The sequence below is a fragment of the Nannospalax galili genome, unplaced genomic scaffold, assembly GCF_000622305.1.
Source record: "Nannospalax galili isolate Female #2095 unplaced genomic scaffold, S.galili_v1.0 scaffold162, whole genome shotgun sequence".
Lineage (NCBI taxonomy): Eukaryota > Metazoa > Chordata > Mammalia > Rodentia > Spalacidae > Nannospalax > Nannospalax galili.
In genome coordinates this window covers 2,329,205-2,353,204 of record NW_008350388.1, presented here as the reverse complement: position 1 = coordinate 2,353,204, position 24,000 = coordinate 2,329,205, and the positions used below count along the sequence as shown (strand labels likewise).

The 24,000-nt window shown below is 41.5% G+C and overlaps 1 protein-coding gene across 5 annotated transcripts in view; it reads left to right on the top strand.

The window, feature by feature from the left end:
* Positions 1-24,000, top strand: part of Znf521 (zinc finger protein 521) — a 299,735-nt gene that overhangs the window by 9,495 nt on the left and 266,240 nt on the right. For all 5 annotated transcript variants that reach the window (XR_003851828.1, XM_008847632.3, XM_008847631.3 and 2 more), the window contains one exon: positions 21,709-21,888. Coding sequence is in view for 2 of the 5 variants with exons in the window: in XM_008847632.3 (XP_008845854.1) it covers positions 21,709-21,888 (180 nt within the window). In the remaining 3 variants the exon portion in view is untranslated. The remainder of the gene's footprint in view (positions 1-21,708; positions 21,889-24,000) is intronic.

The following is a 24,000-nucleotide window of genomic DNA, read 5'->3' as shown; positions in this document are numbered from 1 at the left end:
CTGCAGTTACGGATGCTTGTTAGCCAATATGTGAGTGCTAGGACCTGAGCCCCCATCCTCTGCAAGAGCAGGCAGTGCTCATAGCCCCTGAGCTCTCTCTCCAGCCCTTAGACATCTACTTTTGATCAGTAGGATCAGTACTTTTGTCTTTCAGCTATTTTTATACATTCGAAAATGCAGAAGGCATTAAGTATTCAGAAACACCACTCTACCAAGTGATAATGAAGTCCAGATAGGACTGTTGGTGGGTGGGGGGGCACCATCTTGGTTTCGTTTGACTTTGTAATCCCCAGCTGAAGTGTGGTGTCTGTACTTCCTATCTAATATGAGTATTTCCGGCTGTCAGTGTATACTGTGTAAAGATTTGTAGACATGAAATAAGGAACCAGAAGGCCTGTGGACTCAAGGAAAGCACATACATTCCTGGGAAGAGTTGAGAACAAAAACAAATGCTTGTGCTGACAGCATTGTGACTTAGATATTAGGCTAGCTGGGAGGATGTTGGGGAGTCGGAAGAGCAGAGTGGTGAGCTCATTGGCTGTGTGCACTTTTTTGGGGAAGCCACCTGTGCCCTCTTCTGTATGATTTGGATTTCCTGCCTGTGACACCAGGGGACTTATTTCAGCATTTTAATGAGCCACTCCCACCTCTGTACTTGTGTCTACAGTATCGGTCCTGGGCACCATGCTAAATTTTGAGGATTCGCTTAAGTCTTGCTCTTGTGAAGCTTATAGTCAGGAAGACTGGTTGAGGATGTAAATCTCTTTCATGGCTCTTTGATTGTTGGGAGGAAGTCATATCAGTGCGTAGAAAGGTGTGTGTATGTTCACCATTTTCTGCCTTTTGGTCGATGGAAGCAGTGAGATGAAATGAATTTCAAAGTGTTTTGGCCTCAGAAGTTTGGTAAACTTTACTTTTGAAGCATGTTGAATTTTGTTTTCCCTTGCATTCTAAAGGTAAATACGTACAGTAAAATCAGATACTAAATAAAATACGTAGAACTTGTACAACCTCTTTCAACTTAACTCCCTGATGCTGTAGTGCCCCTTCCTAACAGTTCTAGATAATAGTTTTGGATGTTAGTTGTGTAACACTGAAACTAATTAAGTTAAGAAAGTTTTGAAGAATTCATAATATCCTGTATGTTAATTAGAGAATTTTAGAAAGTGTGTGTGATGTTGATAATAATTAAAAAAAAACAGTCAAACTAAACTTCAGTTAAAAATCTATGCTATCGAGGACTGAAGAGATGGTTCAGCAGTTAAGAACGCTGGCTGCTCTTGCAGAGAACTGGGGTTTGATTTCTAGCACCCACATGGTTGGTAACAACCATTTATAACTCCAGTTCTAGGGGAATCTGACTCCCTCTTCTGACCTCTGTGGGCATTGCATGACATGGATGTACTTGCATACATGCAGACAATACACACATAAAATAAAATGAAACAAAATTCCATGCCATACAAAATTGTGGTGAAATCAGTCACAAGGAATTCATAGCATTAAATATTCAGGCACAAAATCCTAGAAACTCAGCAAGTTGGTTTTGAAAAGTCAGGTTGCACAGGCTTGGTTCTTCTTCCTTGGAAGGACAGGTAGATACTCTGAGATGAGCTTTTATGGATTTGTGATTCCTAAGTGTAAGACAACTTAGAGATAATGATATTGGGTGTCTTGGTGGTCTTCCTAGTCAAAGCTAGTGCTGGAGTGAAAGGTGTTGGGGGACTGTAACCAACTGCAGGAAAAAAAAGGTGAAGAGCAGGAAGTCCCTTTTGCCTCCTTCAGCACCACAGAGGTAATTTACATAAGTATGGCATCATTATGCCAAATTTTAATCTTCAAAATAAAACCATTATAAGATAACACCACTTTATAGCTCCTGTTACATTTAACTGTTTTTCACACTTGTTCTTTTGCATATTTAGAACTCTGTGTGTTGCCTGGGTTCCCTTTCTGATGCAGGAGTCTTTTTCCAGTGTCCCCAGCCTGGGACAGTGCTTAACCAGCCACTTATACTAAGTGTTCAGTCTACCTCTGTGGAGCCCAAATCACTTTATTTCTTAACATTCAAGTGAAGATTCAGAGAACCTCTGCATTCCCTCCTAGCTCTTAAATTTTAGAATTCTCACATTCAGAAACTGTTTCTTATAAATAGACCAATGTCATATTAACTGGAGTTATGGATGGTTGTTAATCACCATGTGGGTGCTGGGAATCAAACCTAGGTCATCTGCAAGAGAAATCATCTCTCTAGCCCCAAATAAGTCCTGTTAACTAGGTGAGCATCCTTTTTAGTTGTATGTAACTGGCATAACCAAAATCAGAGATGGCCAGGATCTCCAAACTCAGGTTGGACATTCTTCATTCCCACTGAATTCCCATTTTGGGAGCTCCTAGAGGAAGACACATCGGATGTACTGAAGAACCCTTCTTGGGTCTTTATAAAGAATCTTCTTTGGAACCCTGGGTATCCCACAGAGCAGTTTGTAGCTTCTAAATGAGAGATCTAAATGGACCTGGTTCAACTCATAAGGGTTTGGTGGGTCTCACAGGAGCAACCTTAGCAGCAGGACCTGTGTGTGTGTGTGTGTGTGTGTGTGTGTGTGTGCGTGTGTGTGTGTGTTTCTTCACTATTGACCTAGGTTTCGGCACTTTAATTTTTTTTTATTACATTTTATTTATTTATTTTGTGTGCTTGTGTGTGTGTGTGTGTGTGTGTGTGTGTGTGTAAGGGTCATCTGTGTGCCACAGCAGGCATATGGAGGTCAGAGGACAACTTATAGGTATTAGTTCTCTTCTTCTGCCATATAGGTCCAGGGGATCCAATTTAGCTCATAGGCTTAGCTGCAAGTACCTTTACCTGCTGAGCAATCTTTCTAGCCCACAGGTACATTTTTGTGCTGAGCTGAGTTTATGCCTACAGCAGTTCCAACATTTGGGCCCAAATTAGAAGGATGTTGCTTTAAGGACAGCTTTGGAACTGTGTTTGACTTATGTTACTAGTCAGCTTCAATTTAATTCATTTGTCTAAGCACTTGTATGACTTCCATACAGCCACAGGTACCCAATCTTTAAGGATGTTCATGGCTTCTCCTTGAACCCTCTGTAGGCCTGGGTTATAGTTTCTCATGTTAGGTTTGTATAATTAAAACTCAAGTATCACTTTCATCTCTAAAGACTCCTTTAATGACTCTTCTCTGTGTTGGTTCCTTCCTTACCTCATCGTTCATAGATCAACACAGCACTAAGTTGGCTTCCTTGTTTATACATCAGCCTTTGAAGGCAGAGTTTGCTGCTCCCTTCTTTCAATGCTGTGACCAAAATGTCGGTGATGAACACATCAACAAATGCATCAGTTTATTTACTTGGGACATTAATTTTGTTATTTAGCAGTCTAGGAATATCAGGAGTTGGGGATACTGTGAAGGATACAGATGAGGTCTGTATCTTTGATATGATTGGCAGTGAAGATGGGTTACACAGGAGATGCTAGGCATTCCCAGTCAGTAAGGTTAGGGAGGGCTCTGAAGCACATCTCCAGCCTGTACCACACGGATGTATGCATCCCAGGATAGCGATGCATGCAACCCGACACACGTATAGATGACAACATTGTATCATGATGTGAAAAGGCTGGGCACCCTGGATAGAGACAGCACTTTCTAGCCAATCGTGAAGTTCAGTATGTTTATTATTATTATTTGTAATTTATTTTTATTTTCTGTGTATGAGTGTTTTGCCTGCAGGTTAAGTGTACCTGTGTCATGAAATGCCCAAGGTGACCAGAAGAGGGCATTAGATCCTCTTACAGATGGAGTTGCAGATGGTTGTTAGCTGCCATGTGAGTGCTGGGAACTGAACCTAGGTCTTCTGTAAGAGCAGCCAGTGTTCCTAACTGCTGAGCCATCTCTCCAGCTACATAAGTTCAGTATGTTCTAGATTGCCATTACTGAACATGATCATGCATTCTGCAGGATTTCTCATTGAGCCCTAGATAGGTGTTAGGTGTCTAGGAGACGGTGGGAAGGGCCATACCCCGTTGAGTCTGTGCTTCTTGGAGATAATAGTATGTGCAAATGTTAGACCTACAGTGTTAATTCCAGATAGCACTAGTTTCATAATAATATATTTTCAAGTCATCCAAGTGACATCTCATTCATATTATTGGCACATAACTAACTTGTATGCACAGTCTGGGCATCTTTTTATTGGGGACCTAGTTTTCCCATTCTAAATAAACTGTCTGCATTTGTATCCATTGAATTAGTCATTGCTTAGTTCTGTTTGCTTTTCCAAATATCTGGGTTTATTTTAACTCTGATAATGCGCCATAAATACAGGATAAACTCATTTTGGTATCAAGACAACATCTGTCTTCTCCAATTTATCAAACACATGGGCAGAAAATATATAGCAGTCATGTAATATGCTGTTTCTGACGGGCTTGACAATTCTCAGCATAGTTTCCACGTCAAGGATAGTCACTGCAGTGACATCGCACACCAGCCCATTGGCCCCTCAGTGTCTTCTTTGCTTCAGAATGGATGTAGAGAGTGTGGAAGTTAGAACAGTCACTTCTCTAGCAGTCTTTTACTATTTTGTCAGTTTCTTTTATTTTTAGACAGGGTCTCCTGGTATAGCCCAGACTCCTTTGAACTGGTTATGTAGCCAAGTGAGGATGACCTTGAACTCCTCACCCTTCTGCCTCCACATTCCGAGTCCAGCTTGCACTACCAATCCTGGCTGTTTTTTGCCTTCCCACTTTCCAACTCACATTTCCTGTTTTTTTTCTATTGTTTCTATTTGAGATAATATTATTCAGAAAGAAAAAAGACAAGTCTCTGTGAGGATGTATGGCTCTCCAGGCCTTACCCCCATCGACGTATTTCTCCAAATCAGGTCAGAGTGAGATGTATCTCTGCCATGCACAAGCTAATCAGTCAAAAAAACGTGTTGCTCCTTCCAGCTGCACTTTAAATCTATGTTTCACAGTTATTTAGAGAGGATGAGGACAGCTAATGGAAGGCATTTAGCATGGTTCTTAGATAATTCTGTGTGCATCTGTGAGTGTGTATGTTTGTGTGTGCATGTTTGTCTGCAGGTGCATCCCCCCCAAGCCAAAGTGGGAGTCCTAAATATATGTATTAATTCATTTGGTATTGCTATAACAAAACACCCAATACCAAGTGATTCATAAAGCACAGAGGCTTATTCTGCACATGGAGGGCCCAGGGTGATGCTGATATCCTGACTTGGGTTGCAATATGATGATGACAAGATGGGGGAACAGAGGGGAACTGGCTCCAGGTAGGAGCCACGGCATGGTGTGGTATCACCTTATGGACAGGCTGCTCTTGTGAGTATTGATCTGCCCTTGGAGACCAGCCTCAGTTCTTTTTCACAATGGTACCCCTAATTGCCATTCACTGGACCCCACCTCTTAAGGTTCCTCCGCCTCAACACCACCATATATGTGACCAAGCTTCTAGCCCAGGAACCTGTGGGGACAAATTATCCAAACCATAACATTTCCTGGCAACTACTCTGCATCAGCACCTTGGACCACTCCCCTGTCTGCCACGTGATGGGCCATAGGATTGAAGTTTATTTACCCCATCCCACCCCTCCCACCCTGTGATCATCAAGATGTTTTTACTGAGTTATTTGTTGGTTTAGCTTACCATGTACAAATGATGCGTTGGTGAACATCATTTCTTGCTGACACATATGATTATGTGATATGCAGCATGCTCTTCGAAACTCAATTATTGGTTAAGGTTATATTTATTTAAATATATTTATATATTGAATTTTTATTCAATATATAAATTATATTATTGAATACTGCATTATTGGTTAAGGGGATATATTTATTTAAATTTTTGATGGAGGAGACCCACATGATATCCACAGAGCTACGGTCAGTGTGCAGTGCTGCTAGCCGCTGGGCTGGAGGTGGCTATGGTATATTACTCTTTACTGACAGGATTTGTGAACAAAGTGGTCTTCTCTTGACACTTTAATTAGCATTGCTGTAGTTATGAGGTAGATTGAACATCTTTTTTAATGCTTATATATACTGTATTTTTCTAAGAGTTGCCTTTTTATTTCCTGAGTGCTTTTATCCTTCTGTTTGAAACAGCCTTTCATGTCATTTAGAAAACGTGTCCTTTGTCTTGCTTATTAAAAATATTTCACCTAGTTTGTCTTTTGACTTTGTGCTTAGTGAATTTTCTTTGGTCATGTGGAAGCTTTTTGTGGTGTGTCTCGGATTGGTAGGTTTTGTTGTTTGTTTGCTTTTGTTTTCCCCTAATCCCTCTTTCAATTCTGTCCTCCATTTCCATGGCTTCAAGGCTTTCCCTTTCCCTTGCCCACCCCTGGGTCCTCAGCCCCTCAATGAATTTCTAGACTATGACCCAGCAAACATTTACTAATGGATAAAGTAAGTGTGATGGTTATGACATGCGTGTTCAACTGTACTCTGGTCTGAAATTCTGTTCAGTTTGACTTGAGCAGGTGGTTAAGTTACTCCCCTCCCCTTCTCTCTCCTTTCTTCCTTTCCTTTCCCCCCATCCACTCCTTCCTTCTCCTCCCCTCCTGTCCTCTTCCTTCTTCCCCAACTTCCTTCTTGAGACAGGGTCTCACTGTATGCTCAAGCTGAGCCAGAATTCACAGTCCTCTGATTTCTGCCTTCCTGGTGCTGGGATTGCAAGCATGGGCTGCTATGCCTAACAGTCCTTTTTGAGGCCCTGTCCAGAGGTACAGATGCGTAGAAGAGAGTGAGGGACTCACACACATCTTTCTGGGGTTCAGTCCACCAAGGCTAGTACCTTGACACTGGCCTAAGGCAGTAATAAAAATCTAAATTCCAACTTTACCCTGCCAATATGGAGAGAATTCTGAAAAAAAACCTTCCCGTGCAAATTCCAATTAAAAGATAAGGGAAGCATCAAGTGAAAGTAATTAGCCTTGGAGCCTCTGCCTTTTTTTTTTTTTTTTTTTGGCAGGTCAGGTTGGTGTCTTTTAGGAGCCTTGCAGAAGGGCCAGTGGTAATTTGCAAAGATAGTCTAATTGTTCTTGTGGGAGGAACCAGGAAAAATAATTCACATATCCTTACCAAGGTTTGATCATAGATTTGCCAGTAATCCTTAAAGGGTAAACCTGGGCCTGCATATACAAAGAACTGAGCTGAAGAAGGAACAGCTTCCTCTGTCTCCTCAGTCATCAATACACTTATCTGCAAGCATTTTCTTCTAGGTTTAGAGTGACCTTCTGCGGGTCCAGATGCAAATGTGGGTAGAGTTTGAAGGTTAAAGGAGAATGAGGGACTGTCAACTACCACTCTGTCTGGCTGTGTCAGGACATTGCTTTCCTTTTATTTTAAGTCTTATTTTGCAGCAGATTGTCTAAAATGTTGTCATTATTTATTCTCCATTTTTTTCCCCTGTGGAAATCCTAACTTGCATTTGCTTCATTGTTAGTGCCCCTAGTCCATGCTTGTTCATTGGCCAGCAGCCCTCTTCTCTCTGTTCAGTCTCTGAAGTCACCACCAGCCAGGTCCTCACTCCCAGGGGCAAGTGACTTGCTTGACTGCTCCTGGCCCTTTGGGCCTCCGAGACCCAGCCTGCGAGTGGCCACTGGCTAACCTTGGCATTCTTTTGTCAAGTGACATTCTGGTGGATGCTCTCTTGTCTTTCTCTTTTTATTAAAGACAACTGTCCTAAAATTGACTTTCTATAGAAAGTCACATGTTACTATCTCCAATCAGATGACTTTCAAATATCCATTTATTCTTTTTCCTTCAATCTTAATGCTAAATGCAGTGCGACAAGGAGTAATGGAAATCTGAGTGGGGAGCCAAGAGAATTGTGAGAGGCCACTTTTAACGAGTGGAATAGCCTCCAATGCCTGTGACACAGGAGTTCCAATTTGGGGTCATTTCATGTTCTAGAAAATATTTTATAAAGGGTGGTAGTGTAGTTTTCTGAAAGGTCAGTCATGGCAGAGCTGAACATCTTAGGAATGAACTAAGGAACTCTTCTGTGTGAGGCATTGTGGGTGTGAGAGAGGAAGGACACTGACTGTGGGACTGTGGAGCAGGAAGGACTCTCTACGACTCATCCCATCAACCCCAAGATCCAGACAGCTTAAATATCATGGGTCCTGACTTGGTGACAGATCAAGGAAGAACAATCTCAGTGTTTATAATTCTAGATATTACCTTCTATGATCCTAGACATTCTTGGTTGAGAGAGACTTGACTTCCCATCCTTGTGTGTGTGTGTGTGTGTATGTGTGTGTGTGTGTGTGTGTGTGTGTGTGTGTGTGTGTGTCTGCATCTGTATTCTTTGCTTTGCTTTGTTTTGTTTTGAGGAAGGGCCTCATGTAGCCCAGGCTTGTTCTCAGACTCATTAAGTAACTAAGGATGACCTTAAACTCTCAACTCCTGATCCTCCTGCCTCTATCTCCCAAGTGCTAGGATTGCAGGCCTGGGCCTCCATATCCTGCTTGAAAATACATTTACATAGCATCCATACTGTAGAAATATTTCATATGTGATCACATTATCTTGACAAGTCAAAATTGAGACAGTGTAAGTGGGAACATGTTTCCACCAACAACTATTAATTTATAGTAGCTCAGATAATGTTGTACCCGTTCACTTTCAGTTCTGTCTGGGTAGCTCTGTAAATTGTCTATTGATTATGCAAATGACTCTGGTGTCTTTATTACTGGTCTTCAGATACATGCAGATTGAATGTGTGTATGGCAAGGTTGCCAATTCTGTAGGAAAACCTGCATTCTTAAGGTATGCATTTTGGGAAAATTGTGTTAAAACTAAATAAAAATTAAATTTACAAGGAAACTCGAAGAATTTTTTTCTAGGAAAAAAAATTCTAGGTGTTCTAGGAAAAGTACAGCTGAAAAGTTTAAAAATGATGCTCTTTTATTTCCTTTGTTCCCAATTTCTTAAGGAAAGTATTGCAGAATGATACGATCAATAATAAGCTATTTTTATAATTTATTTTTGGTTGTGTGGCTTTTCTTGTTTTACATCATGTTAAAGGAACCTCAGACATTTGGGTTGTATGTATTTTTAAATCTATTAATCCATTTAGAAGAAGACAAAATGGATTTTTTTCAACTAAACATAAATTTTCTTGTAGACTATAATAGCTTGTAAGTCATGAATCACAGCCCCACTTTCTGCTCTGATCTTTCATTGTAGAATCATGTACCTTATTTTAATAGGACTTGTCTTTTACTTTTGCTGAATCATTGAGTTATCAGGGCGTTTGTTTGGAATTCACTTGTCTTCCTAAACAGGATCACTTATAAATAGGGCCTTGCTATTTGTGTGTAAATAGGTATGAAAAGAAAAAAAAATCTTTTTTTACATTTGTCCAAGAATCACATTTTACTTTATTTACTTATTAATTTGGGGTGTGTGTGTGTGTGTGTATGTGTGTGTGTGTGTGTGCGTGCGCACGCACGCATGCATGTACGCACACACTCTTGCATGTGGAGGCAGGTGGACAACCTTGGGTGTCATTCCTATCTGCCTCATTTTTGAGACAGAGTCTCTCATTGGTCTGGAGCTTGCCCATTAGGGTGTGCTGGCTGGCCAGCTCTCCTGAGAAATCTGCCTGTCTCTGCCTCCCTATCACTGGGATGCCAAGTATGTGTCATCACTCCTGGCCTGGTTCTGAGGCTTGAACTCAGATCCTTTCCTGCTTGCAAGGCGAGAGCCTTACTGGCTGAGCCAACTCTCCAGTCCTTCCGCTTTGTTTTAATAGCACTTTGGTCCCAGTGTGTTAGAAAACCATTTGGAAAAGGTTGGGGAACATACTGAAGGGGAAAAAAGAGATGAAAGGAGTTTCTATGCTCCTGGTTGGTATGATTCTGTTTATGGAATGTTAAGTGTACAGAATATTGTATTGACAGTTGTTACACATGTCCATTTGTCCCTGTCTTTCAAATATATCATTGCATTTTAGAGACGGACCATTCTAAGTCATAAAACAAGGAGAGGAACCACAGTTGTGAATAAAGAGAACTGAGTGATAATACTAGATTGATTTTTGTGAATGAGTTTGGAATTTACCTTTTCAAAATGTAAAGGGAAGTACTGCTACATTGTAAAAGAACTTGTAGGCTTCAGGGCGCAAAGTTTCTTGCTTAAAATAACTGTACCACACCAGGCATGGTGGCACACGCCTTTAATCCCAGCCCTGGGGAGGCAGAGGCAGGTGGATCTCTGTGAGTTCAAGGCCAGCCTGGTCTACATAGTGAGTTCCAGGACAGCTGGGGCTACGGGGAGACCCTGTCTCAAAAAGAACCCCACCCCCCAAAAAAATAACTGTACCTGAAGCCCTGTGTTTAGTTGATTAGTTGATAAATACATACATACTTTGAAGTAATTTGGTTCCTTCCACAGTAGATTTTCAGCAATTTTAAAATTGTTTTTCTGCAGAGGAATTAGTACTTTCAATGTGACTGTTGAAAATGCTTTTCTGTAATATAATTCTTCTATAAGAAGGAAGAAAGGGTCTTGGTTGAAGGTTGAGCAAGGGAATGTAGTCACTGCTTTTGTTTGGTTTGCACAGGAAGTTCAAGATAAGAGTTGAATGTGTCTGTTGAATGGGAAGACATTGGATAGTCAGAAGACTGAAGCATTCAATGTGGCAAAGATTCATGCCAAAACAAAAAGTACCCCAAAACAAACCCAAAATAAAACATTCCCCTACCCCCCCAAAAAACCCCAAAACACCAAAACAGACAAAATACCCCAAGACAGATCAGCAAAAAGATTTTCACTGTAAAAACCTTCATTTAAAAATAGGGGACTGGAGAGATGGCTCAGAGGTTAAGAGTCCTGCTGCTCTGGTAGAGGACCCTGGTTTGGTTCCCAGCACTCACATGGTAGCTAACAACTGTTTGTAACTCCAGTTCTAGGGGATCCAGCGCCCTCTTCTGATGTCCATGGACATGGGTACACTTACGTGCAGACGATACAGTTATGCACAGAAAATAAAAATAATAAATAAAACATTTTTTAAAAAAAATGAATGAGGCAACTTTTTCTTTACTTAGTAGGCTAGATGAGTTTGAGTTTTTGAACCCGCTTAGTCTTTCATCTATTTCTTTTGTATAATTGTTATCATCCTTTGTGGGTTCTTACTGATTTTCTTCTACAGAAGGTTCTGTGTGCTTACCATGAACATTATATGTGTGTGTGTGTGTATTTAAAGGAAAGTTATTTTGGCTCAGTTTTGGAAGGTTTTGAAAGTCCAAACAGCATGAGACTGGTCCTAGCAACACCCTCCGTGGCTGTGTCACATCATGTGGTACAATATCTGTGCCTTTTTGTGAGGATTTCATTCATTAACTCATTTTTTAAAAAAATATTTTGTTTATTATTTTTATTTTATGTGCATGTGTGTATTGCCTGCATGTAGGTAAGTGCACCTGTGCCTTTCAGTGCTCACAGAAGACAGAAGAAGAACTCCTGGGATGGGAGTTATGTACAGTGGTTAGCTGCCATGTGGGTGCTGGGATTCGAACCCGGGTCTTCTGCAAGAACAACCAGTGCTCTTAACCCTGAGCCATCTCTCTAGACCCTCATTCATTCATTTTTTAAATTTTTTTATTTTATGTATATTAGTGTTTTGCCTGCATGTATGTAAGTGTATTACATGCACGCAAATCCTGTGGAGGCCAGCAGAGGGCGTCAGATTCCCTGGTCAGTTGTCAGCTGCCATGTGGATGTTGGGAACCAAACCCAGGTCCTCTGCAAGAGCAGCCAGTGCTCTTAACCACGAAGCCATCTCTCTAGCCCCATTCATTTTTTTAGAGACAGGGTCTTCTGTGTTCCATGCTGGCTCTAAATCTCTGTGTAGCCCCAAATGACACTTGAATTCCTGATCTTCTCACCTCTAAGCTCCCATGTGCTAGGTGCTGCCACATCTGGTTTCTGCAGTACCAGAGCTCTAACCCAGGGCTTCCTGCATGCTAGTTAAGCGTTCTATCAACTGCGCTCCAGAGGGTTCTATAGTTTTGAGTAGGATTTTATATTGGAAGCAATGGCCAGGGATGCTGCTTTTTTTATAGAAGGATCATGAACTGCATATAAAAATCACATTGCTATTTAAACAAATGTTTAGTGTTATTTTAAAAGATAGAATAAGCAATATTAGAATCAATATCTGCCTTTGTTTTCAGTTTAATTTTATTTTGATTTGATGTGTATTTGAAATACAACTAGAAAAGTGAAGTGTCTCACCCAAGTTCTCAAGGTCTTGATTAGTGCCTTTGGAGTCCTGAAAACACTGTGCTAGATGAAAAGTTAGTTGGTATGGTCCTCTGTTCTCCATCCTTCCTTGGTGTCTATTTGCCAAAACTTAGATATGTGGGAAAATGGCTTCAGGACAAAAAATCCGGGTGTGTGAAAAGTTTAGAAGAGAAAGTCCTTAGCCCGAACATACCTGTTTTTGCCAAGAAAGCAAGTTCAGGCTAGTGCGCTGTCTCAGCAGGTAAAAGTGCTTACTGTATCAAGCCTGAGGACCTGAGTTTTGTCCCTGGAACCCACATGGTAGAAGGATGGAATTGACTTTCACAAGTTTTCCTCTGACCTCCACATGTGTGTCATTGCATGCACATCCCCCATCCCCCCAATAAATAAATATAAAAAGAAAAAACCACAGAAAAACAAAACCAAGCTCATGTCTAGGAATGGCATCCCAGCCCCAGTGTCTGGTCAACATGCAGCTGCTCCCCACTGCCCTCTTCCCACCAGCCCTCTAAATCCTTTTTTCAAAGTGCTTGTGGAGGACCCATGAACCCTTTGTTTCCTTGTTTCCTTTCTCCCCCCTGACTTGGTTTGCACTCTCTCCTCCTTCTCTTGTTTATTCTTGTGACAACCATATCGCTTTCCCTGTTTCCTGGTCTGGTCTTTGTCCAGTCCATCCTCTCAGTGACCAAAAGCAGCATCTTTATAAGTGAGGTGACTTCTGGCACCCCATTGGCCAGCGAATGTTTGGCACATGGTAGTTCCCTTGTGATGTATATAGCATTGCTTCCGGCCACACTTAGCCACTGTTCCCTTCTTTTGTGCTCTACTAGTGCCCCACATTTGAGTAGTGCTGAAGTACTTGTATTTCTTTACAGGCAGCCTGCTGTTTTAGGCATCTGTGGCTTCAGCCAGCTCTGCCCAGGTTTGGGAAGCTGACTTCTACCAGGTTCCAGTGTTATTGTTCCTTAAAAAGCTGCTCTGCTTAGACTAAAATGTCCCTGTTCAATTTCGCTGCCTTGCCTCCATCTCCACACATTGCTCCCCTGGCCTCACTGGCGTTTTGGTGTTTCTCTCCCTAGATGAGTTGGTCAGGCCTAATCATGTCATGACACAGCTACCCCTCCCCCCATTCCCCACCTCCATCTGCATGGCAGATTTGGGTAAGTGGCCAAGATGTTGAAGGCTCTAGGGAACATTTGTGGCTTCTAGTGACTTTTTAACTTGCCTCTGGTCACTCTAGTTCTAAAAGGACCAGCATCTTTAAACCTGTTCTAGTTTGAGTCTCCATAGCTATGACAAAACACTCTGACCACTATCAACTTGGGGAGCAAAGGGTTTATTTGTCTTATATCTTCCAGGTCACAGTTCATTGGGGAGCCCAAAGTAGGAACTCAGGGCAGGAACCTGGAGGCAGGAGCTGGAGCACAGGCCATGGAGGAGCTCTGCTTACTGGCTTGCTCCCCTGGCTCCTGCTCAGCCTTTCTTATGCAACACAGGCCCACCTGCCCAGGGGCGGCACCACCCACAGTGGGCTGGGCCCTCCCACCTCACTCAATAATCAAGAAGATGACCCACAGACACGGCCACAGGCCAGTCCAATGGAGGCAATTCCCCAATTGAGGCTCCCTCAACCCAGGTGTGTCAAGTTGACACTAAAGCTATCCAGCACACCTGTGAACATGTTTCTGACCAACTACTTTGGAAATGATGGCAGATCAAAAGCTCCTTGGGATGGATTAGGCTCATCTTATTTTGTGAACTCTCAGGGACTGAGCCAAGGTGCCCGGTACATGTTTGTTTTCTGAAGCCATGACAAGGTAGGCCCAGTGACTCATTCTGAAGTTAGATGAGCTTGAAGTAGGATGATGCTTGTAACTACTCTTCTCTTGAATGGCCGAGTGTCCCGAGTTGCTCTCCTCCACAGGGTCTTGTGATTAGGTAATAGAGGAAGGATGTGGAAGAAATTTGGATACAATTTTCTGATTGGAAGAAGAGGAACTTTGCATTTGGTTCCAAGGTTTTAAACTGCTTTCAATTCACTCCCACTCAGCACCCCTCTCAAGGAACTTCATTGTAGATGGAGAGATGTGATAAATTCACGTTTGGCATCTTCTTGATAGGAGAGCTTCTGTCATATTGCTTATTAGTCTTCAAGGAGCACGGTAGACCTGTGGAACAAGCAAGGGAAATCGCAGAAATTCCAAACGTCAGCAGTGATTTGTTTGAATGCAGTGATAATCTTTCTGTCTGAAAAGCTTTTGTAGACAAAGGGGGAGAAGGAATAGATGAAAATGTTTTTCTTTCCTTCTAGAATGTAGTTTCATAATTTTCAGAGAGTTGAGTAGAAAATAAACATTGCAAATAAAGTAAGATAAAGCCTGTGTTGCCCAGGCTGATTACCAATTTTGTGCCCCTCCTGCCTCTGCCTCCTGAGTACTGAGATCACAGGCATGCACCATCATACCTGACAAAGAGCATAATCTATTTATTTTTAGATTTGTCATTTTTTAAATTATGTGTATGGGTGTGGGTATGTGCAGGTAGATGTAGGTACCTTTGAGGAAGGGTGTCATATCCCTTGGAACTGGAGTTATAGGTAGTTGAAAGCTGCTGGATGTGGGCACAGGGAACTGAACTTTGGTCTTCTGCAAGAGCAGAGGCCTTGCAGAGTACAGGCCTCTACCTGCTGAGCCATCTTTAGAGCCCTAAGAATGGTAATACTATCCTTGACCACTTGTGTGCTCCTTGGACCTATTGGCACCTAGCCATGCTGCACCTGTGATCCTTGTCCCCATCCCTCTGAGCTGAGTCAGGATGCTTGTGTCCAGCCGCTCACTTGATTATGCCTTTTTGTTTTTGCTTGTTTGTTTACCTTTACTTGACAGTAAAAGAATAAAAATGAGACAGCCGCCAGCAGGCAAGTGTGGGGCAGACGGCTGGCTGCCCAGTTTGGCATTCTGCATGCTTTCATTAGGGCCTGCTTGCCATTGTATAACAGTGTGCGATTTATTTTCCCTAAATCTGTTTTCATCTTAGGGGATTTCAAGTTAGAATGCACATCTAGAACCCAGAAAGCACAAAATAATGATCCTGCCTTTCGGTTTTTAAACACTAGGAAGGCTTTCTGCTTTTCTTTAACCCTTCAGAGCCAGAAGATGGCTCCCCCCTCTGTTGGTCAAAAACATAAAGAAAAAAATCAAGGTACATGTTTTGAACACATGTGTGAGAAGAATACATTAACGTATGGTTTGCTTTAGACAGTTTATGATTTCCTAAATATGTCAGCAAGAAAGATGGTTAGTTATTTGTACTCTTGTTATTTATTATGTATTTATATTTGTGTGTGTGTGTGTGTGTGTGTGTTTAAACAAGGTGTTATGGGTGTATGTTTCTGTGGTCATGTATGTGACTGCGGGCGTGTGTACCAGAACACATCCATCTATGGAAGTCAAAGAACAACCCAGGTGTCAGTTTTTACCCTCTGCCTTATTTGAGACAGGGTCTCTTCACTGTTTGTCCATGGCCAGTCCCAGACTAGCAAGCCCCCCAAAACTCTAGGGATTCTCTAGCCTCTACTTCTATAACCACATCCATCTTCCCATAGGAGAGTGCTGGAATTTCAGAATCTCACTATATGAGTTCATCTTTTTATATGGGTTCCTGGGATTTGAACTCAGGTCCTCTTTCTTAGATGGCAAGTCCTTTCATTCACTAAACCATCTCCCCAGCCCATATGTGAACTTTAAATACAAGATTAGATCATTAATTATCATTTGGCACAAGATAGTTGCTAATCTGAGTTTGTTAGTCATCTTTCATTATGATTTTTATGCTAGAGTAGTCCATAGCTGAGCTGGAACTCACTATATGTAGACCAGGCTGGCCTAGATTTCACAGAGATCTGCCTGCCTCTGCCTCCCGAGTGCTGGGATTAAAAGCACGAGCCACCACACCCAGCTTAAGACATGGAGTTTTAATGCTTTCAGAAATATTCTTGGGGGACTGGAGAGGTGGTTCAGTGGTTAAGAGCACTGGCTGCTCTTGCAGAGGACTTGGGTTCAATTCCCAGCACCCACATGATGGCCTAACACCCATTCTTAACTCCAGTTCCAAGGAATCCATTGCTGTCTTCTGGCCTCCACAGCCATTGCATGACACAGGTGTACTTATGTACATGTAGGCAAAGCACTCATACACATAAAAATATTCTTAGAAGATAGCCTTAGATAAAACAATCACATTTATTTATTTGCTATTTATTTATTTATTTATTTATTTATTTATTTATTGTGTGTGAGTGTGTATGTGTGTGTGTGTGTGTGTGTGTGTGTGTGTAAGAACATTACACAAGTCTTGGTGTGCATCCACCATATGGGTGGATGGGGATCAAACTTAGGTCGTCAGGCTTGGTAGCAGGGCCCCTTACCCACTGAGGCATCTTGCCAGCCACTCTTGAGACATTTTCTGAAGGAGCAAAACCCTTACACTTGTTTTCCAGTGGTATTACAGTGTTGGGATCACATGTCTTTGGATATTTAGTTTTTATAACTTTAATTAAGATCCCGAGGTTGTGCTAATAACAATGAAATCAAGACTTGTTTAAAAAGATGTTTAAAACAGTATGTATTTTGGAGTTGGTAGTTCTTGAACTCTCTTGGGACTGTATTGGTTGATTTAAGGTTGAGCAATTTGAGCCATAGTTGTTTGATTTGGTGAGAAGTTGGCCATGACCAGAGAGCAAACTGTTAGGAAATGGTCCAGTTCAAGTCTGTGCCTGTGTACACGTGGGGTGTTTTGGGTTCATTCATGTCTCGCCAATCTAAGTCATTAAGTAATCTTCTTGCATTCGTATTTACAGCATCTCAAAAATCTTGTGTTTTCCGCCATCCTCATAAAAACTGAGTCTGGTTTTTAAGGTAGGGCTTCATGCATGGAATTAGCCAGGAAAAGCCTCCTTTATATGTCCTGCAAGAAGGACCAGGGCCTGCACTGTGCACTCTCTGCTGCCGGAGTTTTTATAGTAATACTTTGTATCTCGGCTCTGGCTCTTACCATTAAATGTGCTTTTTATAGAGTACCAAGTTATAAATGTAGTGCAGCTACGGCATATTAATCTTACTGCAGAGATTTAATGAGGCAGTTGTTTTGCGATGGACACTATTGGGAGCCGAGAGCGACAGAGTTTTACTTCATCACTGAGCTGCAGAAATATTCCTTGCCTGGTAATAATTATAACCACATGATCTCTCCATTTTTCTTTCTTTTGCCAGTGCTTTTCCATGCAAAAGTGGCTTGGAAGGAGGTCCGTTTCTAGGCAGCTGAATGGCTTGGAAATTGGGTTGTTTTCTCAGTAGTTTGACATTTTAGCTTTGATCAGGCCAGGGATCCTTGTTGGAAAGACAGAAATATGTCAGATGAGTTTCAAGTGTACAGATAGTCCTTGCCAGTCCACGGAGATGGCTGTTAGGTATTCATTACTTTTACTTGACTTTTATATAGGTTATAAAAAGGTGAATGTGGTGAAACCTCATTTTTACATGGACAGAATAGAATTTCTGCTGTTTGGCCTAAAACTGATCCCACACTTGGAATTAATTGAAGTCCATGGGTTTATTGCTCCAACACTCTTAAGCCAGGGCAATTTTTCATTTTCCCCAAAGTTGTAATTTTCTTAAACCAAGTTAAAGCAATAAGAGTCCTTGAGAAGAGGAGGAAGGAAAGAACTACCTGCCAGGGAGCAGAACGAGAGGAAAATCAAGCCTCTTTTACACCCCCCTTTACAGATAATGTTAACAGACTTGGAAACAGAATGCTGCCATTTGTAGTAGTAATAATAATTGTGTTTCTGTTCCAAAAGTCAACCTTCGATTCAGATTAGAATCCTGGAAATCCGATACCCCACAATCCCCTCCACCCCTTTGAAGGGATGAGCGGGGAGGCTGGGTGAGCAGGTGAGGTCTTTTACGATGGATGCCACATGTTTGGGTGGCATCATTTGAGATGAAGAGAGAGGTACATGAACTGTGATGTGCTTTGCAGTTGCCCTGTAGGGATATGGGAGTGGGGGTGTATTTTAGAATCTTGCCCTGTGAGAGGGTTTATAGCCAACAATGTATTTGGAAGAACAATTGTCCTTCATGCAGCCGTGCTGGGGGGCAGGGCAGTACTTACAGGCACGGGCCTTGTGTTTATAACCCCTTAGGCTGAAGTCAGAGGTTTGAATGACTCGCAGAGTAATACAATTATTTTTTATGATTGGATCTCAAAGGACTTTATAAAAACGCCATCACTAAGGCCATGTGCAATTACTGAAGTATAGCCACCTGTGGGAAAGAAATGGTTGACAATGGAAGCTTTCTAGACTCTTCCCACACTCACGGGCATCAGGAGCAGAAAACCCCACACACAAATAAACACATCTTTTGAAAGGGCAGGAAAGAATTTCTTCTACAAGTAGAGGTTGGAAAAAAAAGTCTCCTCATAAGGAGACTGAGATGCTAGTGTTCATTACACAGAGGCATCATAGGGTATAATCGAACCCGCCTCCCAGAGGGTCCCACTTAAGTGTTGACCTAAAAACAAATCCGCCAGTTGGCTGGAGCATGCATCTAAAGTTGCAGAAGAACTGAACAGCCTGACTGACTTCAGTCCCCAAAGGGTTCTATCTGGAAACCCAGAAGTGCAGGCAAAAACATTTTATTAGTCTTAAAATGACCCTCCTAATAACCAGCCATGGTGGTGGGAGTACAGGCTGGGAGGTCCGTCTTTAGCTTCGAGGAGCCAAAGCTCTGTGTATTTATATTTTTTTGGTATGTTTTGATACTGGATTTGTATAAAATGCCCATATTCCTCAATGATATGGAGGATGAGTTTTTGTCATTTTTCTCTGCACGCTACTTAAAGTATTCAGTCTTCTTATTTAAAGACAAACAGGTCTGCAAGCTTGGTGTGTAGCATTTAAATAATAACATTAAAATTCAGACCCTGCACCCACATTTCCCTGAGTACTGTTAGGTTTTTTGAGAAACTAGCAATTCATGCAAAACAATGAAAAATATTCAGCATGTGCATCCTGCCTCCAACAAGTATTTGCTGGTGTTGGGTCACTTTGCTGTGGCTGGGACGGTTAGTTTTTTGAATTGCTCTCTGGGTTGGCAGTATTTTACTACTTGGCTCTAGTTTGTGGGAGATCTTTGGACCATTACCAATTTGTTGCGTCTGGGACTCCAGACGAAACATTTAAAGTCAGGAAACTCCAATGTGGTGGGTCACATAGTGTCAGTCTTGGAAAATATAGGCCTGTAGTTTTAACTTGGAGGTAACTAATCTGTTCCTATTTACAGAGAAAATACCAGGAAAGGGCTTTTTTCTTCTTCTTCTTTAAGGCACTCTCATTTTTTTCCTTTCCCCTTCTCTCCATCACTAAATAATATTTACCTGAAGATGGGTTGCACTGGGCAGAGTGAAGACAAAGGAAAAGGATCCTGTGATTACTCTCACAGGGAGGGAGAAATCTAAACCCCAGTATATCGAAATGGGTACTGTAGAAAGTGTTGAGGTAATGATTTTCCAGATGGCAAATCAACCTGAAGTTCTAAGTTACTTAAATATGCTCTTCCTTCAAACAAATGAACAAAACATCTTGGTCTTTGTGACAAGAATACTGCCTTTTCCATGACCCAGAGAGATTATTCTGTATAATAAAATAGAAGTGGATTTTGGCTTGTCTAAATCATTTGAAGGGCAGTGATAATTCTTAAGTTTATTTCTGATCGAAGGAGGGCTTTGGTACAACTGCTAGATAGAAAAGGGCATGTGGATGAAGGGTGGAAGAAGGCTTCCCAGAAGCAAGGTGCCTGCCAGCTAGCAGGGGGCCCTTTGAGCCAGCGGGAGGGTGTGGTGGTAGCATCTTTGGGCTTGCCTATGAAAATGTGCCAAATGTAGGTCTTGTGAATTCTTGGCTGTCACATTACGTTTATTTAATGAGACATTTACAATACTAAATATTTTGTAACGTCCATTGATGAGTCAAGATAGTAAAGAAAATAGAGATCCTGGACTGGGGATATAGCTCAGTTGGTAGAATGCTTGCCTAGCATGTGTGAAACCCTGGATTCAACTCCTAGTACCACATAAAACAGGCATGGTGCTACGTGCTTATACTTAGTACTTGGAAAGTGGAGGCAGAAGACTCAGAAGTTCAAAGTCATCCTCAGCTGTGTAGTGAATTCTAGGCTAGCCTGGGCTATATGAGACTATGTCTCAATATAAAAAGAAAATAAATGCCTCTATTTTGACTTGAACTATATATTATCTGATTTTGGAGGACTTTTTCTTATTAGCGACGAGTATCCCATAAATTAAGCCACTGATTATATTGTTCTAATTTTCCTTAAGGCGATTTGTTCTCGATCCTTCCAGACCTCCTTCCCGCCCCTCCTTCTCTGTTTTCCCCCATCTCTCCTTTCCTTTCCTACCCAGAGTTTTGGTGGAAACTTCTCTCCTTTGCAATGTATACATTAAAAAAAAAAAAGAGTGGTTCTGGTGATCGAAACAGGGATGACTGCTGTATAATGAATCAAAAAACAGTGTAAATAATCAAAAAAAAATCATGGAACTCTTAAGTGAACACCTTGTCTGTGCCTTACCCTGTATCTCCCCTGTGATTTGGATGTCATTCTTAAGGTTAAAATGGTACTGCTTCCCGTTTGTGCAACCTGTGGCTTTATCACACTAGTAATACCAGTGCAGGCTGTTGACATGACTGTAGTTGTAACTGTTCATATCTTTTGTTTCTATAATTTTGGAAGCGAAACACAGAGCATCTATTTTCACATGAGTGTGTGCTTGAAAGAGTGTTTTGCTGGGTAGAGAGCTTGTTTTGCGGTCTCTGTAACAAATAATGGAGTAACTATGCGTTTTGACCAGTTTATAAGCAAAGGTCAATTTCGTGCCTCTGGTAATTAGCCAAGCTTATTCTAGACTTTTGTCTGATCTAATTTCCCATGAAAGAGTATATTTAGCAGAAAGAGGGTTGATTCTTATAACTACAGTTTTTTTTTCCTTTGCACTGAAGACTGTTTATTTTAAAAGTGATTTATCTGTCTCTTTTAAGGAAAAGCTCCTAAAAGGCTGAGGGAAAAAATGACAGAGAAGCTTCAGGGCGGACGGTCTGCTTGAAGGGAGAAATAAGAAGAGGCCGTGTGATGGGGAGAAAGGAAGTTCAGCTAATAATCAAAACCCGACAAATTTTAGGGAAGGCTTACTTTTGATCCTTCCATATAAGCTGACAACCAAGCACTCCATGGCAGCTGCAGGGGACATGGTGTTTCTGTTTTCAGTAGCAAGCAGATTAAATGCTACTTTACAAGAGCCTGTCTTTAAAACCTGCACTTACAGCCTTGATTTTCTTTCAGACCCCAACTGTAAACTTGAAGACAAGGCTGAAGATGGAGAGGCAATAGACTGCAAGAAGAGGCCAGAAGACGGGGAGGAGTTGGAGGACGACGCTGTGCACAGCTGTGACAGCTGCCTCCAGGTGTTTGAGTCACTGAGCGACATTACAGAGCACAAGATCCATCAATGCCAGCTGACAGGTAAACAGTGCTTATCACTTCCTGGCTCCTCGCACTGCTCTAGTTCTGATTTGGTTGTTCTTGTTTTGTTTCTTTATTTGTTTTTTGCTTCCAATTATTTGACTCTGTATACTTGAAATCCTAGGTGAGTCTAGCAGGGGTGTGCAACCTTATGGCATTGAGACATTATGTTGTCGCCTATGAATGTGTTGGGTCACATTCATAGCTGTCTTGGAATACATGCTGTTTTTGGGAGCCACAGGTTGAACACACCTGACTAGAGGTACTTTTGTAAGAATTCCAAGATGGGCTCCAGAGTGCCGGGATTAAAGGTGTGTACCATCATGCCCTGCCCTCAAAAAAATAAAAAAATCCAAGATGGTTATTTGGGGTGACATCAATGTTGTAGTTTAAATTGCATCTAGACTTTAAGCTAATGGGAGTGTCTGTGTGTGTGTGTGTGTGTGTGTACATGTATACACATTCATATATACATATTTATGTGTATATATATATATATGTTCACATATATGTTTGCTTGCTTTTGTTTTTATTCTGCAGTGGTACCAGGTAATATTAGATGACAAAAATATAACAAAAGTCTTTTTGAATACTTTAGCACAAGAATTTAGCATGCGTTAACTTATTTTAGCTTAAATACCTCTTTGGGAAAACCTTCCCTATCTAAGTTAGGTACTCCTTTTTGTTCTTATAAAATCCAACACTTTGTGGTTGCTGCTGTTGCTGGGAACCGAACCCAGGACCTCACACATGCTCCAAATGCACTCTCCAACTGACCTGTGCTCCCATCCCCTACTACTAAATGCTTGAATACCACAGTTCCACTGAGTGCATTCACCTCCTTCTCACTTCCATCATTAGACTGAGAGCTCATGGATGGCTGGAACGGCATCCTCTTCATCACGGAACTGTCTGAGCCAGCACTGGAGAGTCAGATCTAGCATCACTGGGAAGCAGAGCATACTCAATTGAAACTCAATTTGGGGAATATCTGCCCCCTTTTAAATATAGTCATCCTCCATATCCTTGGATTCTGTGTTTCTGAATTCAACCAGCTAGGCATCAAAAATATTTGGAGAGGAAAGTGTATTAAACAGGTCCAGACATTTTTTTTCTTGACGATTTCCCGCATAACAGAATGTATAGCTGCATACATAGCATCTACAGTGAAATATTAGTGGTAACAAATATGATTTAAAATGTACAGGAGGATGTGTGAGGGGTATATGCAGATGCTGTGTCATTTTGTTGGAGGGACTCAAGAATCTGTGAGCTGTGGTATTCTCAGGGGTGCCAGAATCAATTCCATGTAGGTACCCAGGGGCAACTAGATACCATACAGTAATAGCCTGCATGTATTGTTTGGGTTGGCTACATGGCCAGTTGACGGTATATGATTTTTTTCTTACTATTGGACACATGTCATTTTTCACTCACTATTTGAGGATGATCCTGATCTTGTGTCCCTCTGGGTAGATCTCTCCTTTCTCCTCTCACTATTCCTAGCACAAGTATTTCTTCTATAACTATGGTCAGGAAATAGATATTAGGCAAGTGGTTCTCCAATTGTTTTCTCAGAATATTTATATTTGTGTAAGATTTTAATGGGTGTTCCATTTTAACAAGCTTTCCTGAGCAGAGTACTGTGGCAGTGTTGGATGGAATCCAGGTAAACAGATTTTAAAGTGCACCATGGCTCATCTTTTCAAGAGAGGGATGCAGTGGGCAAGTTTATTAGACCATAGTCTTTCTTTCAGAAAATGTCTCAATTTTAGAATGATGTGTGTTGACCATATATCTATTTTTGTAGTTTTATGAGATTTTTAGGTAACTTTTAATTGTGATATTCTTCCAAATGTATGGAAAGTTAGAAAAGTAACTTGAGGGATTCCCTTTAGTTTACTGATTGCTTATGTTTTATATTATTTACCTTACCATTTGCCTTCTCTTTTCTCTCCTCCCTTTCTCCTCTCCTCTCTTCCTTACCATTATTTTTCCTATATTTGAAGGTAATCTGAAGCTACCACCACCCTCCCCCCCCCCCCCCCCCCCCCCCCCCAACCACCCCCTACGCACCTATCCACCCTCACTCCCACCACGCTATCTCTACAG